The sequence below is a fragment of the Geotrypetes seraphini genome, chromosome 3 (assembly GCF_902459505.1).
Source record: "Geotrypetes seraphini chromosome 3, aGeoSer1.1, whole genome shotgun sequence".
Lineage (NCBI taxonomy): Eukaryota > Metazoa > Chordata > Amphibia > Gymnophiona > Dermophiidae > Geotrypetes > Geotrypetes seraphini.
In genome coordinates, this window is record NC_047086.1 from 116332918 (window position 1) to 116355464 (window position 22547).

Below are 22547 nucleotides of genomic sequence, written 5' to 3' on the forward strand. Positions count from 1 at the left end.
AGGAAGTAGCAACAAAAGCTTAAATAAAATGAGAACAAAAAATTCAAATGCCTAGTATGCAGTTTATTCACAGATGCAAAGGTATCCATGAAAAATTTAAAAGAGCATAAAGAGAATATCAAGCTAATAACATATGGTTGCAGTGCTTTTACTGCACTTCCTAGCCAAAGTCTTCAGTGTCCTAGAAATAAAGACTATAAGGGACCACTGAAAAATTCTCAGCCCAATCAAAAATGATGTGGTGCCATGAAACCTACAAGTTGTTCCACACTTTTCTTTAAACAACTTCTTTTCAATGCTATGAAATGAAACAAAAAGTATCAAGAAAAGTGTGGAAGAACTTGTAGTTTCAAGGCTCCACCTCATTGTCTGCTTGGTTGGGCTGAGAACTTTTTAGCAATTCCCTCGTAATGTTGCTGAAATTGCTAAATACTTCTGTAACAATCATTTTGAAAGCAGGAACTCTGAAAAAAAATGGGTAGAACCAAGCTAACGCTCCTACAAGATTAAGGATGGATCTCTGTAGTGGACTGTTTTGAACAGTATATCAAGAACTGGCCTAGTCTAATGATGGCACTGTTATGACCAAAATCCTCAATATGGGGCTTAAAGGAAATGTTGAAGATATGCTGAGAATTCTGAAACCCATTTCTGACACTTTAAACAAAAATAGCTTTTTTATTGCTGATACTGTTGAAATTTGGAAGGAACTGAGTGTGCACACAGAATTGCACAATGACAGAATTAAATTGCAACCATTAAAAAAATTGAATAGGACAAGCACTATTTCCAGCTCATTTTCTTGCAAATATTGTCAATATCTTTTACTAGGGTCAAACCTTAAGGGCTGAAGGAGTTAGCTATGACGAATATCCAGGAATCATCCATCTGTAATGCCAACTATAATAAACTTCAGTGCTAAGGGGAACCATTCAAGAAATATGTTTGCTGATAATGTTTTAAAGAAAGTCGGTGAACTGGTGGAGGTCACTTATTAAGCACTTGGATTTCGAGACTGTTGAATGATCTCACTTTTAACTTCAGTAGCTTCTTCTGCTGGCATAGAAAGAATATTCTTTCCTTTGGACTCATTCATTCCAAATTGGGAAATTGCTTGGGACACGATAAAGCAGAAAAGCTTGTCTTTCTTTTTCAGATTATGAACATACAAGATTAAAATGAAGATGAGTGAGCTACAGCAGCCAGTATTTTAAGTTTTTCATATGCTGACCTTGCTGATAGTCTGTTTTTTAAAAAGATGTTTTGTTAACATGGATGTTTAAGCAAATACAATACATACATATCCTATATGTTATTGTTTTGGTTAAATAAAGCTATTTAAATTATTAAGGTAATGATTATTTTTATTCTTTCAATAAAGTACAGCAAAAAAGTTGTCCAAATACAAATGATTAACCTATTAAACTAGAGATGGTTCACCTCACAATAATTTCATAATTATTTATCTATGTTTTTTATAATACAAGGTCTGACAAGTTTGCAAACTTGCCTCCATGTGTTTACATTGGCAGCATTGTACAAACAATTCAGTAAGGTTTTATAAGTTTGATATATAAGTATGAGTGCAACGGTTTGCGAGTGTTTTGCAAGACGAGCAAAACATTCGCAAAATCGGCGCCTCGGAAACTGAGCATGGCTCGATTTATGACCCCCCCCGGCGATCTGGCACCCTCCCCCCCCGTGATCCGGCACCCCCCCGCAGCGATTGGGTACCCCTCCCCGCCACTGCCTACTGTCATCTGGACACCGGCATGTCCTGTGCGTTGGTGCCGGTGCACGAAGATCGGCCTCCTCTTCTTGCTGGGCTTTGAGCATCTGCTTCGGTGTATAGCTTCCCAAGGGAAGTACTTTGAAAGTGACCATAGTTATATTCAGCAATAAGGTTATGTAGTACTTTTTCTAGGATGAGTTCGTGAACTTAATTATCAGACCTCGTAGCATAACCAAATCAATAATTTTTTCATATAACTGTGAAACTAATCTGAAAAGCTACTTTTCAAAAGAATGAAACCTTCATCTGGTTTTAAATATTAAAATTATACCAGCAAAAATGAGTCTTTCTGTAGAAAACCGTGATTTAAATCAAATCTACCCTACTATTTCCCCATCAACATCTAGCACATGCTAACAACTAAATTTCTATAACTCGATTCTAAAAATTCCTCACATCATAATTTAGAAGATCTCATTGAATATACTCATCATCATAATTTAGGAAAACCCACTATATATACTCATCGGCAAGGAAAAGGGTGCCCCTGCAACTGAGCTCTGCTGGCAATAATTTTACATACTTGGTACTTGTTTCCTGACACTTCGACTACCCTGTACTGAAGACAGAGAAAGGTGGAAGGAGACATTTGATCTTTTACATTTTCACTGGGACTTACAGCTGTTTATATCTCATTGGCTTGCTGGTAAGCTACAGAGGATCTGAAACCATTCTCTTTATACACTGGCTCTAGATCTCTTGGAAACAACCTTCTCTCCTCTAATTTTCTAAGCAATGTGATTTGGTCAGACTACAGTATCACTACACTAAATTAAGCTCTGAAGAGTAGGGACTGTGGGCTAGATTCACTAACCTGCCCGAATCGGAACAATCTGTTTCCAATTCAGGCAGGTCCAACAAATTCACTAACCTAAAATATGCAGATGGGGGCGATCGGAGTAACGCCCCCATCTGCCTGCATGGATCGCAAATGCGCATACCTGTCCTAGTCACGACTTTTTTTTTAAACTTTAAACTTTTGCGGCGGCAGCAGCCTCTTCCCTCCTTCCCTTCAGTGCGAGCCCGCGGGTTTAAAGCTGGTGCTGCACTGTGGAGTGCAGCCCCGTTTTAAAAACCATGGGCTTGCACTGCAGGGAAGGGGGGCAGAGAGCAGGAGAGATCGGGGCAGGCAGCCTGGGGGTTCGGGGCTGGCAGGCAGGCTCATTTGGGGCTGAAGGAGATGGGCCTGACAGGTTAGAAAGCAGGGCGGCAGAAGGCAGGGCAGTCGCAAAGGGCTTCAGCGACTGGTCCTGAGCTGTCGCTTTTTGTGAGCCCAGTCAGATAAAAAAAAAGTTTAGTGAATCGCGTCCCTGCCTACTTTGCATGCAGTTCCCCTCATTTGCATGCGTGCACCGGAAGCGGATCGCTACACAGGTTAGTGAATACTGCAGGAGGGAAATCTGGTCACTAAGGGCTCGCAAACCAATCAGTACATGATCGGTTTGCTTAGTGAATCTAGTCCTGCATCACTTATTTACAGCATGTCATAAATCTAATAAGTAGTAGTAGATGATTGCTAGTCTGCCTTGCCCATCTGTTCAGCCTGCATTCTTTGGGTTCCTTTTCTCTCTGATTTGAGTTTGCAGACTATCTAGACCCAAAAAGCCTGCGAGATTTTTTTTTTTCTCTGATATCAACAAATAGTGCAGCTACTGGCTGATTTTCTCTCAGAGACTTTTCTGTAGTTTTTGGATGCTTTCTCTATTGTTTTGCTTTAATAAAGTAGTTTTTTGAAGCCATTACCTTTCCTCTGAATGCAGGAGAGAAAATGTTGAATTTGTGACACCATCAGCTATAGGATTTGGGAGAAGACAGATAGGAATAGCTTGTTTAACTGCTTGCCAAAAAGCATCAAGATGATTGATAAAAAGCTTCTAGATGATTGATAAAAAGCTTCTTTCCTTGCTCCCTATATAAAATGTTCAAATGACAATTTGGCCTCAGCCCAGCTCCATGGCTAGTTTAAAGAGTACATGAGCCAAAGATGGATTTAATTATCATGTTTTCCGATTTGTTTGAAAATGAATGCATGGCCCTAATGGATCAATGCACTACACAAGAGAAAGGAAAACTCATCCCCACCTTGAGAAAATGCACTAGGTTCCTTCCTGAGGTCTCACTGAGGATATGAAATAGATGCGATCCCCACTTCCAGACCTCTTCCACATAATTTATGGAGAGCTGCTACTGAACCTTGAAGGAGACCTGTGTGATTGCACTACAGCAAAATAAAAAAGTAGCAGATAAAGATCATAGTAAGAGCTGGGGCAAAACAGTTTAAGTAAAGATACAGGTAATAATTAGGAATGTATTAAAAATATTTTATTTTTATTTGCTTATAATGTCATTTGAAAGCTGTTTGATATTAATACAACTTTAATTTAATTCTTTGTAAGGGGGGAGACACAACACTTACGTCAACAGTAAAGTTAGAATAGGGTCATTAAATCCAGTGGCGTACCTAGTATATATTAATAATCCCTTCTAGAAACTTGTGCAACATATTATTACCACCAAAATATAGGCTAATGCTAAAGCCAGAAAGCCATAAATACCTACCTATACCTAGTATATATAACAGCCAGTGCTGATCATTTTTTTAACAACCCCCTCCTCTATATTAAAAAAGTTATTTTTAGTAATAATCCATGAGTCACACAAAAAGGGTGCACCTAGGAAAAGGCAGCATCTTAACACTGCAATAATAATAATAATAACAGTTTATATACCGCAATACCGTTAAGTTCAATGCGGTTTACAATAGATTAAGCGAGGTACAAATTGATTGAATTTAAGAGGGGGGAAGAGGAGAGTTAATAGGACCGGAAATGCGTTGTTGAGGAGAAAAAGATTAATAGGACAGAGGAATCACTATGGAGGAGAAAGAAGATGAGTGGGTCATGCATTGTAAAACTAAACAAGCCAGATCCTGCATTGTCAATTGATCCTGTACAGTTGATGCTAACAGAAAACCATGTCCTTTTCATACACACAGATACACCCTCACCCAATATGGAATAATCACAAACTAAAAATAGAAATATATAGACAAAAGTTAAACTGAACCGCCAAGAAACCAGATTCTGTGGTGTTGCATTATATGCAGAAACAGTGACACATGTCCCCTAAATACTTTGCAAAATATAAAGACAGTATATGAAAAAAACTGATACATAACAATCACTACTTTACAAATTAACAAATAGAAATAAAACAAATAACGAGAAAAAAGAAAATACCATTTTATTGGACTAATCCATTTTTCAATTAGCTTTCAGAGGCCAAATCTTTCTTCAAGACCGTACAGTATACTGCTGTTATGGTATCCTGTCCTGACCTGAGGAAAGGGGTTTAGTCCAAAAAAATGATCTTATTTCCATTTTCTATTTATAGACTTTTATCAATACAGTTACGTTACTTGATTCTACATAAAGCAGCAAAAAAAAATTTTCTTTCTACCTTTTGTCATTTCTGCTTTAATCTTCTTCTCTTCACTCTTCTTTCTATTCAGCGTTAGTCCTTTCTCCCTTCCATGCAACATTTGCCCTCTCTCTTTGCCCCTTCCACTCAGCCTCTGCCCTCTCTCTCTAACCTTTCCATCCACTGTCCACTCTCTCTCTGCCCTTTCCATCCATATGGCGTCTTCCCTCTTTTTATGTCCCTTCAATAAACTGTATATCCTGTGCTGTTTCTCTCCTTTGTACATGATTCATTTCAGCTTCAACTCCTCTCCATTTTTTTGGCTACACCCTCTCCCCTATGCTCTGGCATCTCTCTCTCTCCTTATTTCCTTTCTTCCTTCCTTCCCACTCCACCCCATAGTCTGGCATCTCAATCTCCTTCCCTTCCCTGCTCCCATGCCCTAGCATCTCTCTCCTCTCCTATGTCTCCCTCTCCCGCCTTGCTCTGGCACCTCTCTTTCCTTTCCCTCTGGTCTGGCATTTGTCTCCTTAGTTTTCCTTCCCTCCCACCCATGCCCTGGAATCTCTCTCCTCTCCTTCCATCTCCCCCACCTCCTCCATTATCTGGTATCTCCACTCCTTCCTTTTCTCTGGTCTAGCATCTGTCTCTTCCCCCCCCATATGCCCTGACATCTCTCCCTCCCCCTCCATGGTCTGTATCTCCTTTCCTTTCCCTCCCTTCCATGGTCTTGGCATCTCTCTTTCCTTTCCTATCCCTTCTCTAGTCTTCCTTACCCCCCAAATTGGGTGAAGCAGCGGCATTTCTCTCCCACCCAGCCCCTGTTGGCCCCCCTCCGGCAGATTCATTATAGGCTAAGGCAGGAGATAGGTCAGTGACAGAGGGAAGCTTACAACTTGGTGCTCTGGCTTGCTTTGGGCTTTTCTCGCTGCCGGGTCCTGTCTTCACGGAAACAGAAAGTAGGCAGGACCTGGCAGTGAGGAAGGCCCAAAGCAAGCAAGAGCACCAAGTTGTAAGTTTCCCTCCCTGCCCTATCTCCTGCCTTAGCCTGTAGTGAATCAATTTATTGGGCTTGCTTTATTCCTCTTAGGTACCTTCTCCCTCCTTTACCATGTGCCAGCCACAGTTACTGAAGCACGGAGCTGCAAGCTTCCGTCTCTCCTCTTTCTGATTGGTTTTGCTTTGTGCAGGAGAACCAATGTCCAGCCTGTCTTGCGGGATAAGCAGTAGAACAAAAGCAAACACGACGTCGGGGTTCTTCCTGTTTCGCGCACTCAGTCTTAATGAGCCTGCAGCCTCTGCCTCCAACTGCGACCGTAAAAACCGACCAGCAGTAGGAAAATTTTTTAAAAAAGTAAAGCTAAAAACCCGCTTTAAAAAAAAAAAAAAAAGTCAGGCTGAGGCAAATTTGTGACTGAGATGACAGCCGGGTGCTCACCTAAATTAGCCAGGCGAAGCGCCCAGCTAAAAGGCGCTAGGGAGAACACTGTAACTGCTTTCATACATATGAAACAAATCAGACGTAAATCAAAAGCAGTCTCAAAAATGTTTTAGGAATACCAAACATACCTGGTAGATGGCGCTGAAACATGTCTGATTTGTTTCATATATATAAAAGCATTTATATGTATTTCAACGATGTTCATGTCATCGGTATTTTATTATAATAATTTGTATGGTTTACACATTCTATTTGGTATATTTTTGATCATTGGTTCATTTTGATTTTATATATGATTTTTTATATACTTTTATTCTTTTTGTATTTTCTTGCATTTATACACCTTTACATTTTACAGATTACAAGTTCACCCCCTGAGGAAAGCTTTCTATATTAGGCTTGGATTTACATAAGGGATATGTTTTTACTATATGATTGTTCCTAATAAATTACATTTGTTCTAGAGCAGGGATGCTAAAGTCCCTCCTCGAAGGCCGCAATCGTCGGGTTTTCAGGATTTCCCCAATGAATATGCATGAGATCTATTTGAATGTGCTACTTTCATTGTATACTAATAGATCTCATGTATATTCCTTGGGGAAATCCTGAAAATCCGACTGGATTGCAGCCCTCGAAGAGGGACTTTGACACCCCTGTTCTCTAGAGGCTGATATGCACAGTCCCTTCCCCCACTTATTTCTTTGTAGTCCTAATGGATACCATCAAAGTAATGACCATAGCATAACTACATTATTATTACTGTGCTTTAAATGCATTAACTCAAACTTTCTTAAAGTTTTTATATGTTAGTTTCCAATAGTTTATGAACAAGAAAATATCCAGGAAGGTTTAGGAAGCCATTTATAACTGTACCATTAGCCAACCCTCACGAAGCTAATGAAAGCATTTTACCAGTGGAATGGTAGTAAAACATATTCATAACATTGTAAATAACAGATAAAAATCAACTGATCTATTCTGTCTGCCTAACTGAGCTTCCTCTGGTTCTCTATGCTTTGTCAATTTAGATTTAGCCTTTCAGCAGTGGTTCAAAATGAGCTACATTCAAGTAGGAGTATGAATCTCCCTATCTCCAGAAGTTTACAATCTAAGTGTGTACCTTAGGCAACGGAGGGATAAGTGACTTACCTGGGATGACAAGAAGTGTCAGTAGTATTTGAACCCTCTCTTTCTTGGTTCTCAGCCTACTGCTCTAACCGCCAGGCTATTAAAAATACTCCAAGTAAATGCAAAAAGTTTCTTTATATATTTTTATATTCTCATTTTTATTTCACATGCATTGCTCACAGCCAACAAACAGGCAGAAGTTTTAAGAATGGTAAAACATCACAAGCAGGGTTGAGAGTATTTCTTTAAAAAGAAAAAAAAACTGACATTAGCAAGAACCTTAAAATCAACAAATAACTTGGCTAAAATCATTACCCATTATTGCTTGTTTACTGTCAAGCAACAGTCCAATGACAGTTCAAAAGCATGGAAAGTAAAAATGGCATAATAGACACTGCTCCATTTTCAGACATTTATCACATCAATGAATGATATGTTTTACTGTACACAAAGGATTTATACAACACAAACAAATTTCATGCCTTAAAATTTTGATTGTAATGCCTCCTTTTCTATCATGAGATCTGCATATCGGTGCTGAAGTTCCTTTTCTCTTTCTTGCTGTCGCTGAACATCTTCCTTTAGACACTGTAAGAAAAATAATGCAATTAATGAAGCTTCCTGTGTCACAACACTGCATGCTTTGGAAAGGTTTTAAAAATATGACGGAGACCCTTAATGTTCCAACAGAAGACAGCTTGGACGTTGCAACTGGGGACAAGACCTTTTACTGCCCCCAGGAAGCGGTGAAAAGTTACTCCTGTAGTAAAAAAAATTGCGCCCATGTCAGACTCAGCATCTTCTCCCCAGCTCCTCTTGTGCCTATTTTACCTTCAGGAGCCAGCCATGCCATGATGAAGACAGAAGGAACCTAAAATCAAAGCCTGAGACCAATGTGATTTGAAGAATAAAATTACCAGACAACAAAAAGAAAAAAAATAAATTTATTTTATATTTTGTGATTAGAATATTTCAGATTTGAAATATGTATCCTACAAGAGCTGGTATTACACATAACTGGGAACCGCAAAGCCCAAGCTGTGCTGCTTTAGCTTCCAGCTGGCTTAGGGCTCTCTCTGACCAGGGGGCAATTGCCCTAGTTGCTCTCTCCTAACACTATTCTTGCCATGTGTGACTGTGGTATTCTGTTAGCTTGATTTTTCTTTGTAGAATTCTGTACTAATTTGGTTTGTTCAGTTTTCACAATAGTGGAGGGGATATTTGTGAAAGGGAGGGGGAGACAGGGGTTTTGTTGATCCTTGCTCTGTATTATTTGTATTTATAAAATTATTTTACAAGCCACCCCCGAAGTTCCCATAGGAGGTTTACTTATTTATGCAGTGCCAGATTGTCAGCAGCTTTAAACAGCATTAGTGTGAAAGAAAATAATTTTTTTGCCTTAGAAACAGCTCCAAATGGATCCAGACTTGAAATCTTCAGACTGCCAGCCAGCTAGCCATTGACTACGACCTCCACCCCCATGGATCCTTGTCCACACGGTTGGAGGAGGGAAAAGCAGCCTGCGCCTTAAAACCTAGGTGGATTTCACTCCAGACGCATACAGCCTGAACTTGAAACCTGTGACAAGGTCACTGGCAAGCAGACTCCCAAGGAAAGGGACCCAGAGTCTAGAAATGGCACACAGCAGGCTGGCTCCACAGATTCACCAGAGTTTCTCTGTGAAGCAGTAGTCCAGCACCACGGGACTACGTCCTTTCCTCCGACAGGGGACCACCTGTAAAGGGTATCAAGGCACAGAATCCAACAAGAAAATGAACTTTAAGTGAAAAAAATAAGAAAAAGAAGCAGAGCAACTGCAAAGACTTTTGTACAGATTGCTTGCAGAAATTGTAACTGAATATTGTTTGCTAGCTCTCAAGCTAAAGGGGTGGAGCATGTGCTCAGAAAAGTTTGTGGATTTCTACAACTCCCGGAATGCGGGCTGTGACTGAACAGAAAGAACAATATTTTCAGGATAGTTTCATGTTCCTAAATCTGTCAGATTTTTAGGATTTCCACAATGAATATTCATGAGTTATATTTTGCAAGCAAATCTATCTCATGAATATTCACTGAGGATATCCTGAACACTTGACCGGTTGGTGTTCTCCAGGACAGATGTGGGAACCACTAACATACGTGTTCGATGGAGAACAGTAGTATTTGACTTACTACATTTTAATACAATTCTCAATTGTGTGATTTTTATAACCTTACAATTTCTAATTTTGTTTAACTTTCTAAGACCAATTTAAGTAGATTTTTCCAATTACCTCTTGCCTCCTTGGAATAGCAGTATCTTCATGTTTTTTTAATTCTTCAAATGTACGTAGTTCCAGGTTAGCTTGTTCAATCTGATCCCACAAGTCATTCAGTTGTTTAATAAGTCCCATGGCCCGTGACTGATAACCACCTAGCAAAATCTTCATCTTTTTTTCCATTTTTGCAGCTCGCTTGGCTTCTGTCGTCATATGGCCTCTATTTATCTGAGGACAGAAAATCGTGATACTAATAGCTAAATCAGTTTATCATCAGTTGAATTTTTCACACCAGCATATGGAGAGCAATTCTATAAAGATATGTCTATTTGGAGCCTATTCTATAAAGTAAATTTGGTGACTACCTTTCTTTAAAGAATAGCCATATAAATGGATATATGTGTTTAGATGCAAGCACATATGACAGCCATTCAAGCGGGTGAAAATGCTTACAGCTAAATTGCTGAAAAACGTGCATAAATTGCAGTATTCTATAATTTATACAAACATGAAGGCTAAATGGCACTTCCAGTCTGCCCATTCATAGCGTCCACCACCTCCTACTCTTCCCAAGAGATCTCATGTGCATGTCCCACGCCTTCTTGAATGCAGTGCTTTTGACAGCCAGCTTTGCTTATATTGTGTAAGGACATTTGTCTTAATGGGCTCCTTTTACGAAGCCGCGCTAACAGTTTTAGCGCACGCACCGGATTAGCGTGCGCTAGCCAAAAATCTACCGCCTGCTCAAAAGCTCACAAGGAGGCGGTAGCTGCTAGCGCACGCGGCAATATCGTGCACACTATTCCACGCGTTAAGGCCTTAGCGCAGCTTTGTAAAAGGAGCTCTCTGTACTATTACTACACCAGTCTTTTCATAGAAACAACCCCCCCCCTTTATGAAGCTGTGTTAGACTTATAGCTGGCTACAGCTGATTGGGTGTTGGAGCTAATACTGCTGTGGCAGGCGATAAAATCTAATGTGGTTTTAAAAAAAGGGGGAAAATTTTTTTAATTAAATTCAACTTCAAGTCATTATCTGCTCATATAATTCTTTCCACTTTGAAGCTTAAATTTCAAACAAGGCAATGATTTCTGCTGTTACGGTAATTTAATACGTTCAAAGATTAAATGTATTTTCATTAAACTTTTTCTTTCAATTCATTACAGAAAAGAGTGTAATAAGAATAATAGCATTTATACAAGAATATGCACACATGCATACATAAACAAGTATTCTGATCATTTGTGCACGTTCCTGGTGCCCACTTTAGACAATCAGTCTCTTACTAAGCAAAACATTATTTTCAGAATTTTTAGAAATATATGGGATGCAGAATGAAAATAAAGAGAGATTAAACAGAGAAGCAATGTTTTAGAGATGAAAAACAAAAAAATTCTGGATTTTTCTAACTCATTTTGGGCAGGATCTGAGTACAGATTTCAGGACCATACCAAACGTAGAAAAAGAAAAAAATAAATCTAAAAATTCTACCATGAACACCAGAAATAGTTAATTTGAACACAAGAACCTTGTGAAAGCTGCATTTAAAATACATTTAGTTGAGTAGAAAAACAACACTGAGGAGACCAGCTATAGATGCCAGAGAGGCCATACAAACTTTATACTAAGTTCTGTGGTCTGAGACAGCTGTTTCATCCCAGCAATGTATGATGCCAACATCTCCTTATGTGCTTCTCTCACTTGCTGAGAGAAAATACATAATTAAAAAAACCCCCATAACATTAACAATGAAAAGCAAATATATTGTCACAGCATGTATAAAAAGAGATTAGGTTCTTACCTGGATAATATCTTTTCTAGTAGATAGCGATGGTATGCTGATCAAAATTTCACAAGTCTGTTGCAGGAGATACTGATCACTGTTTTCAGCACTTCCTCCTTCTCCCTGCTGCCCCCAATCAGTTATTTCTTCTGCAAGCGAGTCTGCAGAAGCAACCTTAATCTGCTCTGTCTTTTTTTTTTCCTCTCTTGTTTTTCAATTTTTGTTTGGGACTTTGTGTTTCAGTTCAGCTCCAGTGACTGCCTAGCCTGTGGGAGAGGAGTAGACTTTGGTCTGCAGCTGACAGGTGAATCCAACGGGGACCTGCTCGACCTGTGGAGCTTGGGGTTTTCCCCTTCTGTTTGCTCACGCCTTGACTTGATCAGGAGTGCAGCGTAGGCTGTCCAGACACCAATTGCATTTCTTTGGAGCGCACACAGTGTCGGCTACACTTTCCTTCCCTCTCATCGTAGCATCTGGATTCTGGTCTTGGGAGTTGAGGCTCAGTCTGGCAATAGCCCGACTGGAAGCTGAAGATTCAGAAAAGGCAGCTTTCCTGGTGGAAGATCCTCTCCGGTTTTCAACTACCCTTGCAGGAGCTGAGACAGGGTGCATAACTCCTTCCCAGCGTTTGGTCTGTTACAGCTAACAGGGCAGTTCGGGGTGGGTGGGGGGGGGGGGTCTGAATCTGTGATTTTTGTGGTTATATTTGTTTACCAACCTTAAAAATGCACTTTAAAGATAGAATGGGGATGGTTGAATGAGATAAAGAAAATAGTGAAATTGCAGAGCTAAGAAGAAGGTGGAAAACAGATGGGAAGGTGAGGTAATGAATTCAGGAGGTGGGCAATGTGGTCTTGAGTGGTTTGAGAAGGGGAAAGAGATTGGGGAAAGTTAGCATCAAGAGAAGACAGTGCAATGGAGTCACAGTACAGTTCCCCCTCCGAATCCATGGTTTCGGTACCCGTGGATTTGGTTATTCGTGATTTTTTTTTAAAAAAAACAAAACTCTGCATCGAGACTACAACGGGAACTCACGGCAGCCATTTTGATAATGGCTCTGCACAAGGCAGGAGTGTAGGATGATCGATCCTGCCCTGCATTGCCACTAGACCATCAGGTAAGGTCTGGGGAAGGTCCGAGACACAGGAGGGAGGCAGGGTGGGTCAGAGCCGGCCCTAAAAATGATCTGTGATTTTTCAATATCCACAGGCCAGCTCTGCCCCTAATCCCGCGAATTTTGAGGTTCTACAGTAGTAGAAAAAGAGGAAAGGGGGGAGGGTCAGTCAGGAAGTGTTGCAGTATCCGGCTTCCCCCCTGGCATCCCGCTCTTACATTTACCTAGTTACTGTAGAGCAGCCTTCAAAGAAGATCGCCGGTGCTAGCAATCCTTCTAGGCTACCATCAGCCTCCAGCGCTGTTGTTTCCTCTGCCACAATCCTACCCCTGATGTCAGAGGAGGGGGCGGGACCACGGCAGAGGAAACAACAGCTGCGGAGGCCGATGGCAGCCTGCAAAGATTGCTAGCACTGGCGATCCTTTCTACAGGCTGCTCCGCTGCTCTAATTAAGTAAAAGTAAGACTGAGAGGCCAGGGGGGAACAGGCAGGCCTTCGGGGGGGGGGGGGGGCATTCGTGGGGGGGACAGGCTTTCAGGGGAGGGGGTGCAGGCCTTCAGGGGGAACAAGCATTCAGGGGGAGTGCAGGCCTTCAAAGGGGGTGAAGGCCTACAGAGGGGAGCAGGCCTTCAAGGAGGGGCCTTGGTGTAGGAGTACACAGAGGGAGGGAGGGAAGGGGGGTTCAAAAAGACGGGCATATGCCGGACTGGGGGGGGGAAAAAAATAATGGGTCTAAAAACAGAAGAGAGGGAGAGAGATGGTGGACAATGGGATTTAGGGAGGGAAGGAGCAGAAAGGGAGAGAAGTTGGACACAAGGGAGGGGGTGGGGTATAAAGATACTGGATAGGAGGGTAGTTCGGAAAAGAAAGGGAGAACTCATAGACCTTGGGGTGATGGGGAAAGAGGGAGAGATGCTGGCTAAAAGGGTAGTTCAGTAAAGGAGAAATGGTGGATCTGGAGATGGTGGGGTCCTTCGCTGCAGGAAACTACAGGCCGGTGAGCCTCACTTCAGTTGTTGGAAAAATAATGGAAGAGTTGCTGAAAGAAAGGATAGTGTACTTCCTTGAATCTAATGGGTTACAGGATCCGAGGCAACATGGCTTTACAAAAGGTAAATCGTGCCAAACGAACCTGATTGAATTTTTTGATTGGGTGACCAGAGAGCTGGATCGAGGACATATGCTAGATGTAATTTACTTGGATTTCAGCAAAGCCTTTGATACAGTTCCTCATAGGAGGCTGTTGAACAAACTTGAAGGGCTGAAGTTAGGACCCAAAGTGGTGAACTGGGTCAGAAACTGGCTGTCGGACAGACGCCAGAGGGTGGTGGTTAATGGAAGTCGCTCGAAGGAAGGAAAGGTGACTAGTGGAGTCCCTCAGGGTTCGGTGCTGGGGCCAATCCTGTTCAATATGTATGTGAGTGACATTGCTGAAGGGTTAGAAGGAAAAGTATGCCTTTTTGCAGATGATACCAAGATTTGTAACAGAGTAGACACCGAAGAGGGAGTGGAAAATATGAAAAAGGATCTGCAAAAGTTAGAGGAATGGTCTAATGCCTGGCAACTAAAATTCAATGCAAAGAAATGCAGAGTAATGCATTTGGGGATTAATAATAGGAAGGAACCGTATATGCTGGGAGGAGAGAAGCTGATATGCACGGACGGGGAGAGGGACCTTGGGGTGATAGTGTCCGAAGATCTAAAGGCGAAAAAACAGTGTGACAAGGCAGTGGCTGCTTCCAGAAGGATGCTGGGCTGTATAAAGAGAGGCGTAGTCAGTAGAAGGAAGAAGGTGTTGATATCCCTGTACAGGTCATTGGTGAGGCCCCACTTGGAGTATTGTGTTCAGTTTTAGAGACCGTATCTGGCGAAAGACGTAAGAAGACTTGAGGTGGTCCAGAGGAGGGCGATGAAAATGATAGGAGGCTTGCGCCAGAAGACGTATGAGGAGTGACTGGAAGCCCTGAATATGTATACCCTAGAGGAAAGGAGAGACAGGGGAGATATGATTCAGACGTTCAAATACTTGAAGGGTATTAACGTAGAACAAAATCTTTTCCAGAGAAAGGAAAATGGTAAAACAAGAGGACATAATTTGAGGTTGAGGGGTGGTAGATTCAGGGGCAATGTTAGGAAATTCTACTTTACGGAGAGGGTAGTGGATGCCTGGAATGCGCTCCCGAGAGAGGTAGTGGAGAGTAAAACTGTGACTGAGTTCAAAGAAGCGTGGGATGAACACAGAAGATTTAGAATCAGAAAATAATATTAAATATTGAACTAGGCCAGTTACTGGGCAGACTTGCACGGTCTGTGTCTGTGTATGGCCGTTTGGTGGAGGATGGGCAGGGGAGGGCTTCAGTGGCTGGGAGGGTGTAGATGGGCTGGAGTAAGTCTTAACAGAGATTTTGGCAGTTGGAACCCAAGCACAGTACCGGGTAAAGCTTTGGATTCTTGCCCAGAAATAGCTAAGAAGAAAAATTAAAAAAAAAAAAATTAGAAAAAAAAAATTTTTTTTTAATTGAATCAGGTTGGGCAGACTGGATGGATCATTCGTGTCTTTATCTGCCGTCATCTACTATGTTACAGGGATGGAGATTAAAAAAGGAAAATATCAGACCTCTGGGGGAGGGAAGGGAAATGGAGGGGGAGGACAGAGGTGGAAGATGGATGGTTAGCACGGAGAAAGAAGAAAGGAGACCCTGGCAAGTGAGTAATCAGAAGACAACCAGAGCCTGGGATCAACATGATTTGAATAAAGACCAAACAACAAAAGGTAACTGCCGGGAGCCATTCGGAAAGCAGCGCGGGCCAAGCGGGAGGGAGTGTGTAAAACTTGGCCCTGACCGCCGCATTCCTGAATTGTGCGCCTGCTGGCCGGAAATAGTAAGGAGCCATCGAGGGAGGGAGGAAAGAATTTAAAAAAGGTACGGGGGGTATAATTAAAAAGGTGCAAGGGAGATGATTAAAGGTTCGGGGGGATGATTAAAAAAAGGTATTGTGGGTATGTGGGGGGGATGATTTAAGGTACTGGGAGGTATAGGGGGGTATGGGGCCTGCCTGTCACTAGGCCTGCCTGCCTGTTACTAGGCCACTAGGTCTGCCTGCCTGTCACTAGGCCTGCCTGCCCTGTGCTCTGTCCCAGCCTACCACTAGACCACCAGAGGGGGGGGGAGGACAGGGTACAGAGCCTGGCAGGGAGAAAGAACAGGGTAAATCCTGGCAAGGAATGTGGAGTTGGGTGCAGAGCCTAGCAGGGAGAATTTGGTTCAGAATGGTTTTTTATCTCGTTTTCCTTCTCTATATCTAGGGTGCGTCTTATGGTCTTATGCAGCGAAAAATACAGTAGTTATTAAAAAATTTAAAAACAAACAATAACAAACAGGAACAAAAGGAAAAAGGGCAAGAACTACAACAATCAAGTAGAAAGAAAAACATATAGGGGAAAAAACAAAAAGAAGGGTGTCAAAAAATAAAATAAAACTATGTAGCCTTGTAAAGGACATTTAGGTCTCGAAAGCATCAAGAAAAAGAAATGTTTTTAGCTTCGTCTTAAAATGGTGAAGAATTGATTCTTCCCGTAAGTGGGCCGGAATATTATTCTAAAGAGATGGAGCGCTGACAGAGAAGATGGTAGACCTCATTGTGTTGATATACTTCAAAGACGGAACAAATAGAAGATTTTTAGCAGACGATCTTAGAGTCTTAGAAGGACTATAAGGGATAAGAAAATTATTAATAAATTTGGGTTGGCTATTTTGTCTAATTTTAAAAGTTATGCCCTTGTAAAGAGCATTACAATAATCAATACAGGAAATCACAAGAGAGTGGATCAAAATATTCACAGGAACGGGCTCTAACAATTTGGATATGGATCTAATCATGAGTAGACGGTAAAAGCAGCGCTGGACCACTGTGCTGATATGAAGATGATAATTGAGCTTACTATCGAAAGTGATTCCGAGTAGTTTTAAAGAAGACACAACTTGAAGAGACTGAGTTTTAAATGTAAGAGGAATTGGCAGAGAAAGTCCATCCTTGTTGGGAAAGATCATTAATTTAGACTTTTTGATGCTCAAAGAGAGCATATGTAAATCTAGCCAGGAGTTGATTGTTTCCAATTTTTTGTTTATGAGATTTATTTCAGTTAAGTTGTTTAAATCTATAGGATGAACTAATTGCACGTCATCTGCATAGGCAAACACTGTGAAACCAATAGATTGCCCTAAAGTTAGAAGGGGTGCAAGGAAAATATTAAAAAGTAGGGGGGGATAAAATCGAACCCTATGGGATACCATAATCAGTTGTAAATGGATCTGATGATGTTGTATTGAAAACTACCTTGGAAGACCGATCAGTTAAAAAAGATGAGAACCAATCCAAGACCTGGTCTGTGATTCCAATTTCATACAGATGCGCCAGAAGAAGCTTATGATCAATCGTATCAAATGCAGATGATAGGTCTAAGGAAATGAGCAAAATGGACTGATGGTGATCAAGATAATAAAGAATTTTAGTAGTCAACCCAATAAGTGAAAGTTATGTGGAATGATGTTGGCAGAACCCTGTTTGATTTGGATGTAGTACATTTGTTAGTGCAACAAAATCTGAAATTTGGCTGAAGACAATTTTTTCTGTAAGCTTAGCCAAAAAAGGGGTATTTGAGATGGGTTGATAATTTGAAACTTCATGAGCACTAATTTTGTAGTCTTTAATTATTGGGAGAATGATTGCTTCTTTCCATGCTTTTGGAAATGTTCCTGTGGTTAAACAAGTGCATATCAGATTTAAAATATCTGAATAATCTCTGATTTGGAACCTTTTATGTTTAGTGTATTTAAGGTTCTCTGTAGATCCTGAAGAGTAGGCAGGTTAAATCTTGCACATTTAGAAAGAGGAAGATTTATAAGTTCAGACTGATTAAGTGGAGGGTTTATGAGTTTGGATTTATTTACAGACTTATTATCAGCATCCACTGAACAAGGGGAGCTGGCAGCACTTGCTTTGGAAATGCAGCCTCTAATATTTTGAACTTTCATAATAAAATAAGAAGCACAGTCAATTTCTACTGTCTGTTGCATGGATAATGTTTTCACTATGGTATATAATGCAAAAGAGTTTTTAGTTTTTCTATTTGTTTGGAGTAGTATTCCTTCTTAGACTGAATTATTTTGGCTTTATAATATATAGCCTGTTCCTTAAATTTGTTTAGGTTATGTAAAGTCTTGTTATGCCGCCATTTTCTCTCAAGCAATCTCAGTTGTCTTTTAATAAGGGTGAGATGAGGACTGTACCAGGGATTTCTTTGTTTATGTGGAGAAATAGTATAAGTAACAGTGGGAGGTACTGAATCTAAAGGTTTGGTAATAGAGGCTTTCCAAGAGGCAACTTTCTCATCAATGGATGATTCTGATAGTTTTGCTAGATTGGAATCAAAATTAGAAGAGATAGAAGCAACATCCAGTTTTGAGTAGTCGCAAGAGGTTATTATCTTAGGGCTAAGGGTAAAAACATTGGGCCTAAAGAAATAAGAGAAAGTAATAAGAAAATGTTCGGAGTAGGGAAATTGTGTACAAGCCACAACTTGGAATTGATCTTCCAGTGGAGGGGTTGTCAGGACCAGCTCTACTGCTTCAGGGCCGGAGGGAGGGGTGTTGTCAGGACCGGCTCTTCTGCTTCAGGGCTGGAGGGAGAGGTATTGTCAGGACCGGCTCTGCTGCTTCAGGGCCGGAGGGAGGGGCATTGTCAGGACCGGCTCTGCTGCTTCAGGGTTTGAGGGAGGGGTATTGTCGGGATGGCTGCCACTGCTGCTTTGGGGGCTGGAAGGAGGGATGGAAGAAGTGAGGGAGATTTGTGACTGTCTGCTGCTTCAGGGGCTGGACAGAGACGTTGTTGGGAGGGTGTCTGAGGAGTGGGGGAGACTTTTCTGGGAGGAGACTGGCAATTCTTTTGCCGGTTGAGTGTGCCGGATATTTGATGCTGGTTAACCGAGATTCTACTGTACAGGTCTTTTGGCCATGTGCCGTGCTTAGGTCCACAAGCATAGCTGTCCAAAGAGTTTGCCAGAGTACTCCCATTATCATACAATTTACACTGTACTTTTACATCTCATTTTCTTCACACTTAAATCTAGTAAATTTTTAAGTTAAGCAAAACTGTTATACAGAACAATACTGCCCTCTCCAGGAAGAACATTAGTTTAAGTTTTTCTACTTCATTTGGTTATCAAAGTAAGTACAGTATTATAATTTTATAATAGAAAATATAAACAATCCTAATTAATATTTTCAATTATTGTTTTATATGCCATTAATTTTATGTAATATTTCTATCCTGGCACCAGTCTAACAGTTCACAAAAATGCTGTATACCTTACAAAACCAACCTAAATCTTTACTTTTTAAGAAGTTATGAATCTACTTTGCAATAAAAATGCTTTATCAACAAGAAAGCCAAAACTAAAAGCAAGTCCAGATGTACATAAGACATCTCTCTATTAATAGTTAAACATAATTGTTTATTTGTAAAATTGTGGTTTTAGTTTGAAACAGTTTTTATTAGGATGTAAAAGGATACAAACAATATAACAGTCATTAATGTCTGAAAAGCTGTATCTCAACAAGTAATCAAGCTATTAACCCTTTCAGGACCAAGGGACATATTTGTCCCATAACTTTAAAATCCTATAAATTTTGATTGGGATAGTCTACAGTTCTAAATTTGATATGTACGGATTCCATATGATACTGCCTTTATGTAAACAAACTGGTTCCGACATTCATTCATTAGCGTCGTTGCCAGATTGACGAGAAGATTCACTTGCCACACTGTCCATAAGCCAGAAGTGTGATTTAAAAAAAAAAAAAAAAATGATATTTCACAAAAAAAAATCAATTTTTTGGCATCTGCAAGCCCTTTTTACCATAAAAATGTCGTCAAAACCACAAAAATTGGCCTACGATCCTTATGGTCCTGAAAGGGTTAAGCACTGAGCCCCCCCACACACACATAACCCTCTTAAACATAAGTCAATGGTGTTGGAAAAAAAGAAGGATAAGGCAGCATGAACTATGCATCAGAAGATACAGTACATGAACAATCAGAATCCTGGAATAACCCTTGCGGAGTCCCCCAAGGCTCCCCACTATCACCAACACTCTTCAATCTTTACATAGCCACACTTGGCACATGCTTAGACACACAAGGCATAACGTCATACAGCTACGCAGACGATATCACCATCCTCCTGCCTTTTGACCAAACCACCCCCAACACAACAAACAAACTACACTGCACTAGAAACAGTGTCAAAATGGATGAGAGACCACAAATTAAAATTGAACAAAGACAAAACCAAATTCTTACTTCTAGAAAGAAACAAAACTCCAACCATAACAAACCTAGAAATAAACTCCATCACACATTACTTACAACCCAACCTAAAACTGCTGGGAATAATGATAGACAAAGACTGCACCATGCAACTTCAAAACAGCAAAATGGTTCAGGAAGGCATCCGCAACCTTGCACAACTTAAGTCGTCCGAAAATACTTCAACAATGAACAATTCAAACTCATAGTACAAGTGCTAATCCTAGGACTCTTGGAACATACTTTACCTTTCATGCCCCACCAACATGCTAAAACAATTACAAACAGTCCAAAATAGAGCCCTAAGACTAATATACTCACTGAAAAAATATGACCACATTATCTCAGCTTTTCAAGACTAACACTGGCTCCCTGTACAAGCATGCATACAACACAAATTCTATTGCACCCTATTCAAAGCCCTAAATGTAAATGGACCAAGCTATCTAACAACTGTTTTTTTTTATTATTAAGATTTTATATACCGCCTATCAAGGTTATCTAAGCGGTTTTACAATCAGGTACTCAAGCATTTTCCCTATCTGTCCCGGTGGGCTCACAATCTATCTAACGTACCTGCCTAATCAGGAAAAACACATCCAGACCAAGGAGAACTCAAGCACACTTTACCCACCCCCCAATCAAAGGCATGCAAAGCAAAAAAAATATACGACGGTCTACTAGTCATCAGAGCAGCAAAAATAGACCACCACCTCTCAAATCTGCTGACCACGATGCCCAACTACAAAACATTCAGGAAAGAACTGAAAACCATACTATTCAAGAAATTTGTCAAACGATCTAACCAAAACACATCCAGACCAAGGAGAACTCAAGCACACTTTACCCACCCCCCAATCAAAGGCATGCAAAGCAAAAAAAATATACGACGATCTACTAGTCATCAGAGCAGCAAAAATAGACCACCACCTCTCAAATCTGCTGACCACGATGCCCAACTACAAAACATTCAGGAAAGAACTGAAAACCATACTATTCAAGAAATTTGTCAAACGATCTAACCAAACCATATCAACCACGTCCAGATCCCAACGCATACTATAGCTATCAACCTTGTAATCTCCCTGGGAATGCCTAGGCTAATTTCTTGTTGTAAACTGCCTAGAACTGAAAGGTATTGGCGGGATAGAAGACATCAATGTAATGTAATTCCTTATCCCGTTAGTAAACAGAGTAAACTCACGACCCGATATCCAGACAAAGTAAAAATAACATATTCCGGCAGAGAGTCTGTACTTTTGTAATCCCTTACCAAGGAAGCCCGAGAGGCCACCTTTTCACACCCCAATAAACCCAACCCAATAATCCTCCCACACCCTCCACTCAATGAAGGAAAGAAAATCACACAATGCTAACTAAGATAAACAAGCATCCAAAACAACCAATGACACATGCTCAGTGGGGATTCCCTGCAACCTATATCCCCAAAATCAGAACATCTGCAACTGATTTAAAATATGACTTCTAACTCGTGGGCTCAAAGAATGAATATATGCACCCCATATGGTATAAAAGTGTTTCTGTCATTTATATGTAATATGTAAATCTTTAAGTTCCAGCAACAAAAGTTCATGAAGCTTGTTACGCCAGTGTCAGAAAGAGGGCACCGAACTCTGGGTCCAGTACTGAAGAATATTTTTCTCCCCACCACAAAGGCCTTAAGTACCCAATATCTAGGCCCTGTACCCTTTAAACTCAAAACCTTTGTCTCGCACAACAAAATACCCGTAGGATGAAAATCCATGGGTTGATCCAATATATGTTCTATACTGTATATCCAACTATGGACCTCCAAAAGGACTGAATCTGCTCACACCCCCACCAAAAGGCATGAACAAAGGTCCCTACCTCCCGCTGACACTTTACACGCATCTCCGTAGCAATGCCTCCCATATAAAAAAGTCTATTCTGTGAGCTCGATAGAAAAATCTGTATTGGCACTCCCACAGTTCTACAAAATGAATTCAATAATAAATAGAGCAATTATAATTTAAACAGCTCATTCGCCCCCACATTACAAGATAGATCTGCACTCCATTTAGTCACCAACACAGAAAGATCTCTACAATAATTTTTTTGTGGAAAAGTGAAATGGCAGGCAGATCATCGGCTAGAGTCTCCTCTATTTGAACCGCCATTTCTAATCTGAGGGATAACATAGGCAAAGACTGAACGCAATGTTGGAGCTGGAAATAAGCAAAACTGTCCCCAAATGTAAAAGC

General features: G+C 40.8%; 1 protein-coding gene across 3 annotated transcripts in view; it reads right to left on the reverse strand.

Moving 5' to 3' along the window:
* Positions 1 to 7916: 7916 nt before the first annotated feature.
* The window catches only part of CDC5L (cell division cycle 5 like), a 175799-nt gene continuing 161168 nt past the window's right edge, over positions 7917 to 22547 (reverse strand). For all 3 annotated transcript variants that reach the window (XM_033935886.1, XM_033935887.1, XM_033935888.1), the window contains 2 exons: positions 10055 to 10267; positions 7917 to 8369 (listed from right to left, as the gene is read on the reverse strand). In XM_033935886.1, coding sequence (XP_033791777.1) covers positions 8265 to 8369; positions 10055 to 10267 — 318 coding nt within the window. In that variant the 3' untranslated portion in view covers positions 7917 to 8264. The remainder of the gene's footprint in view (positions 8370 to 10054; positions 10268 to 22547) is intronic.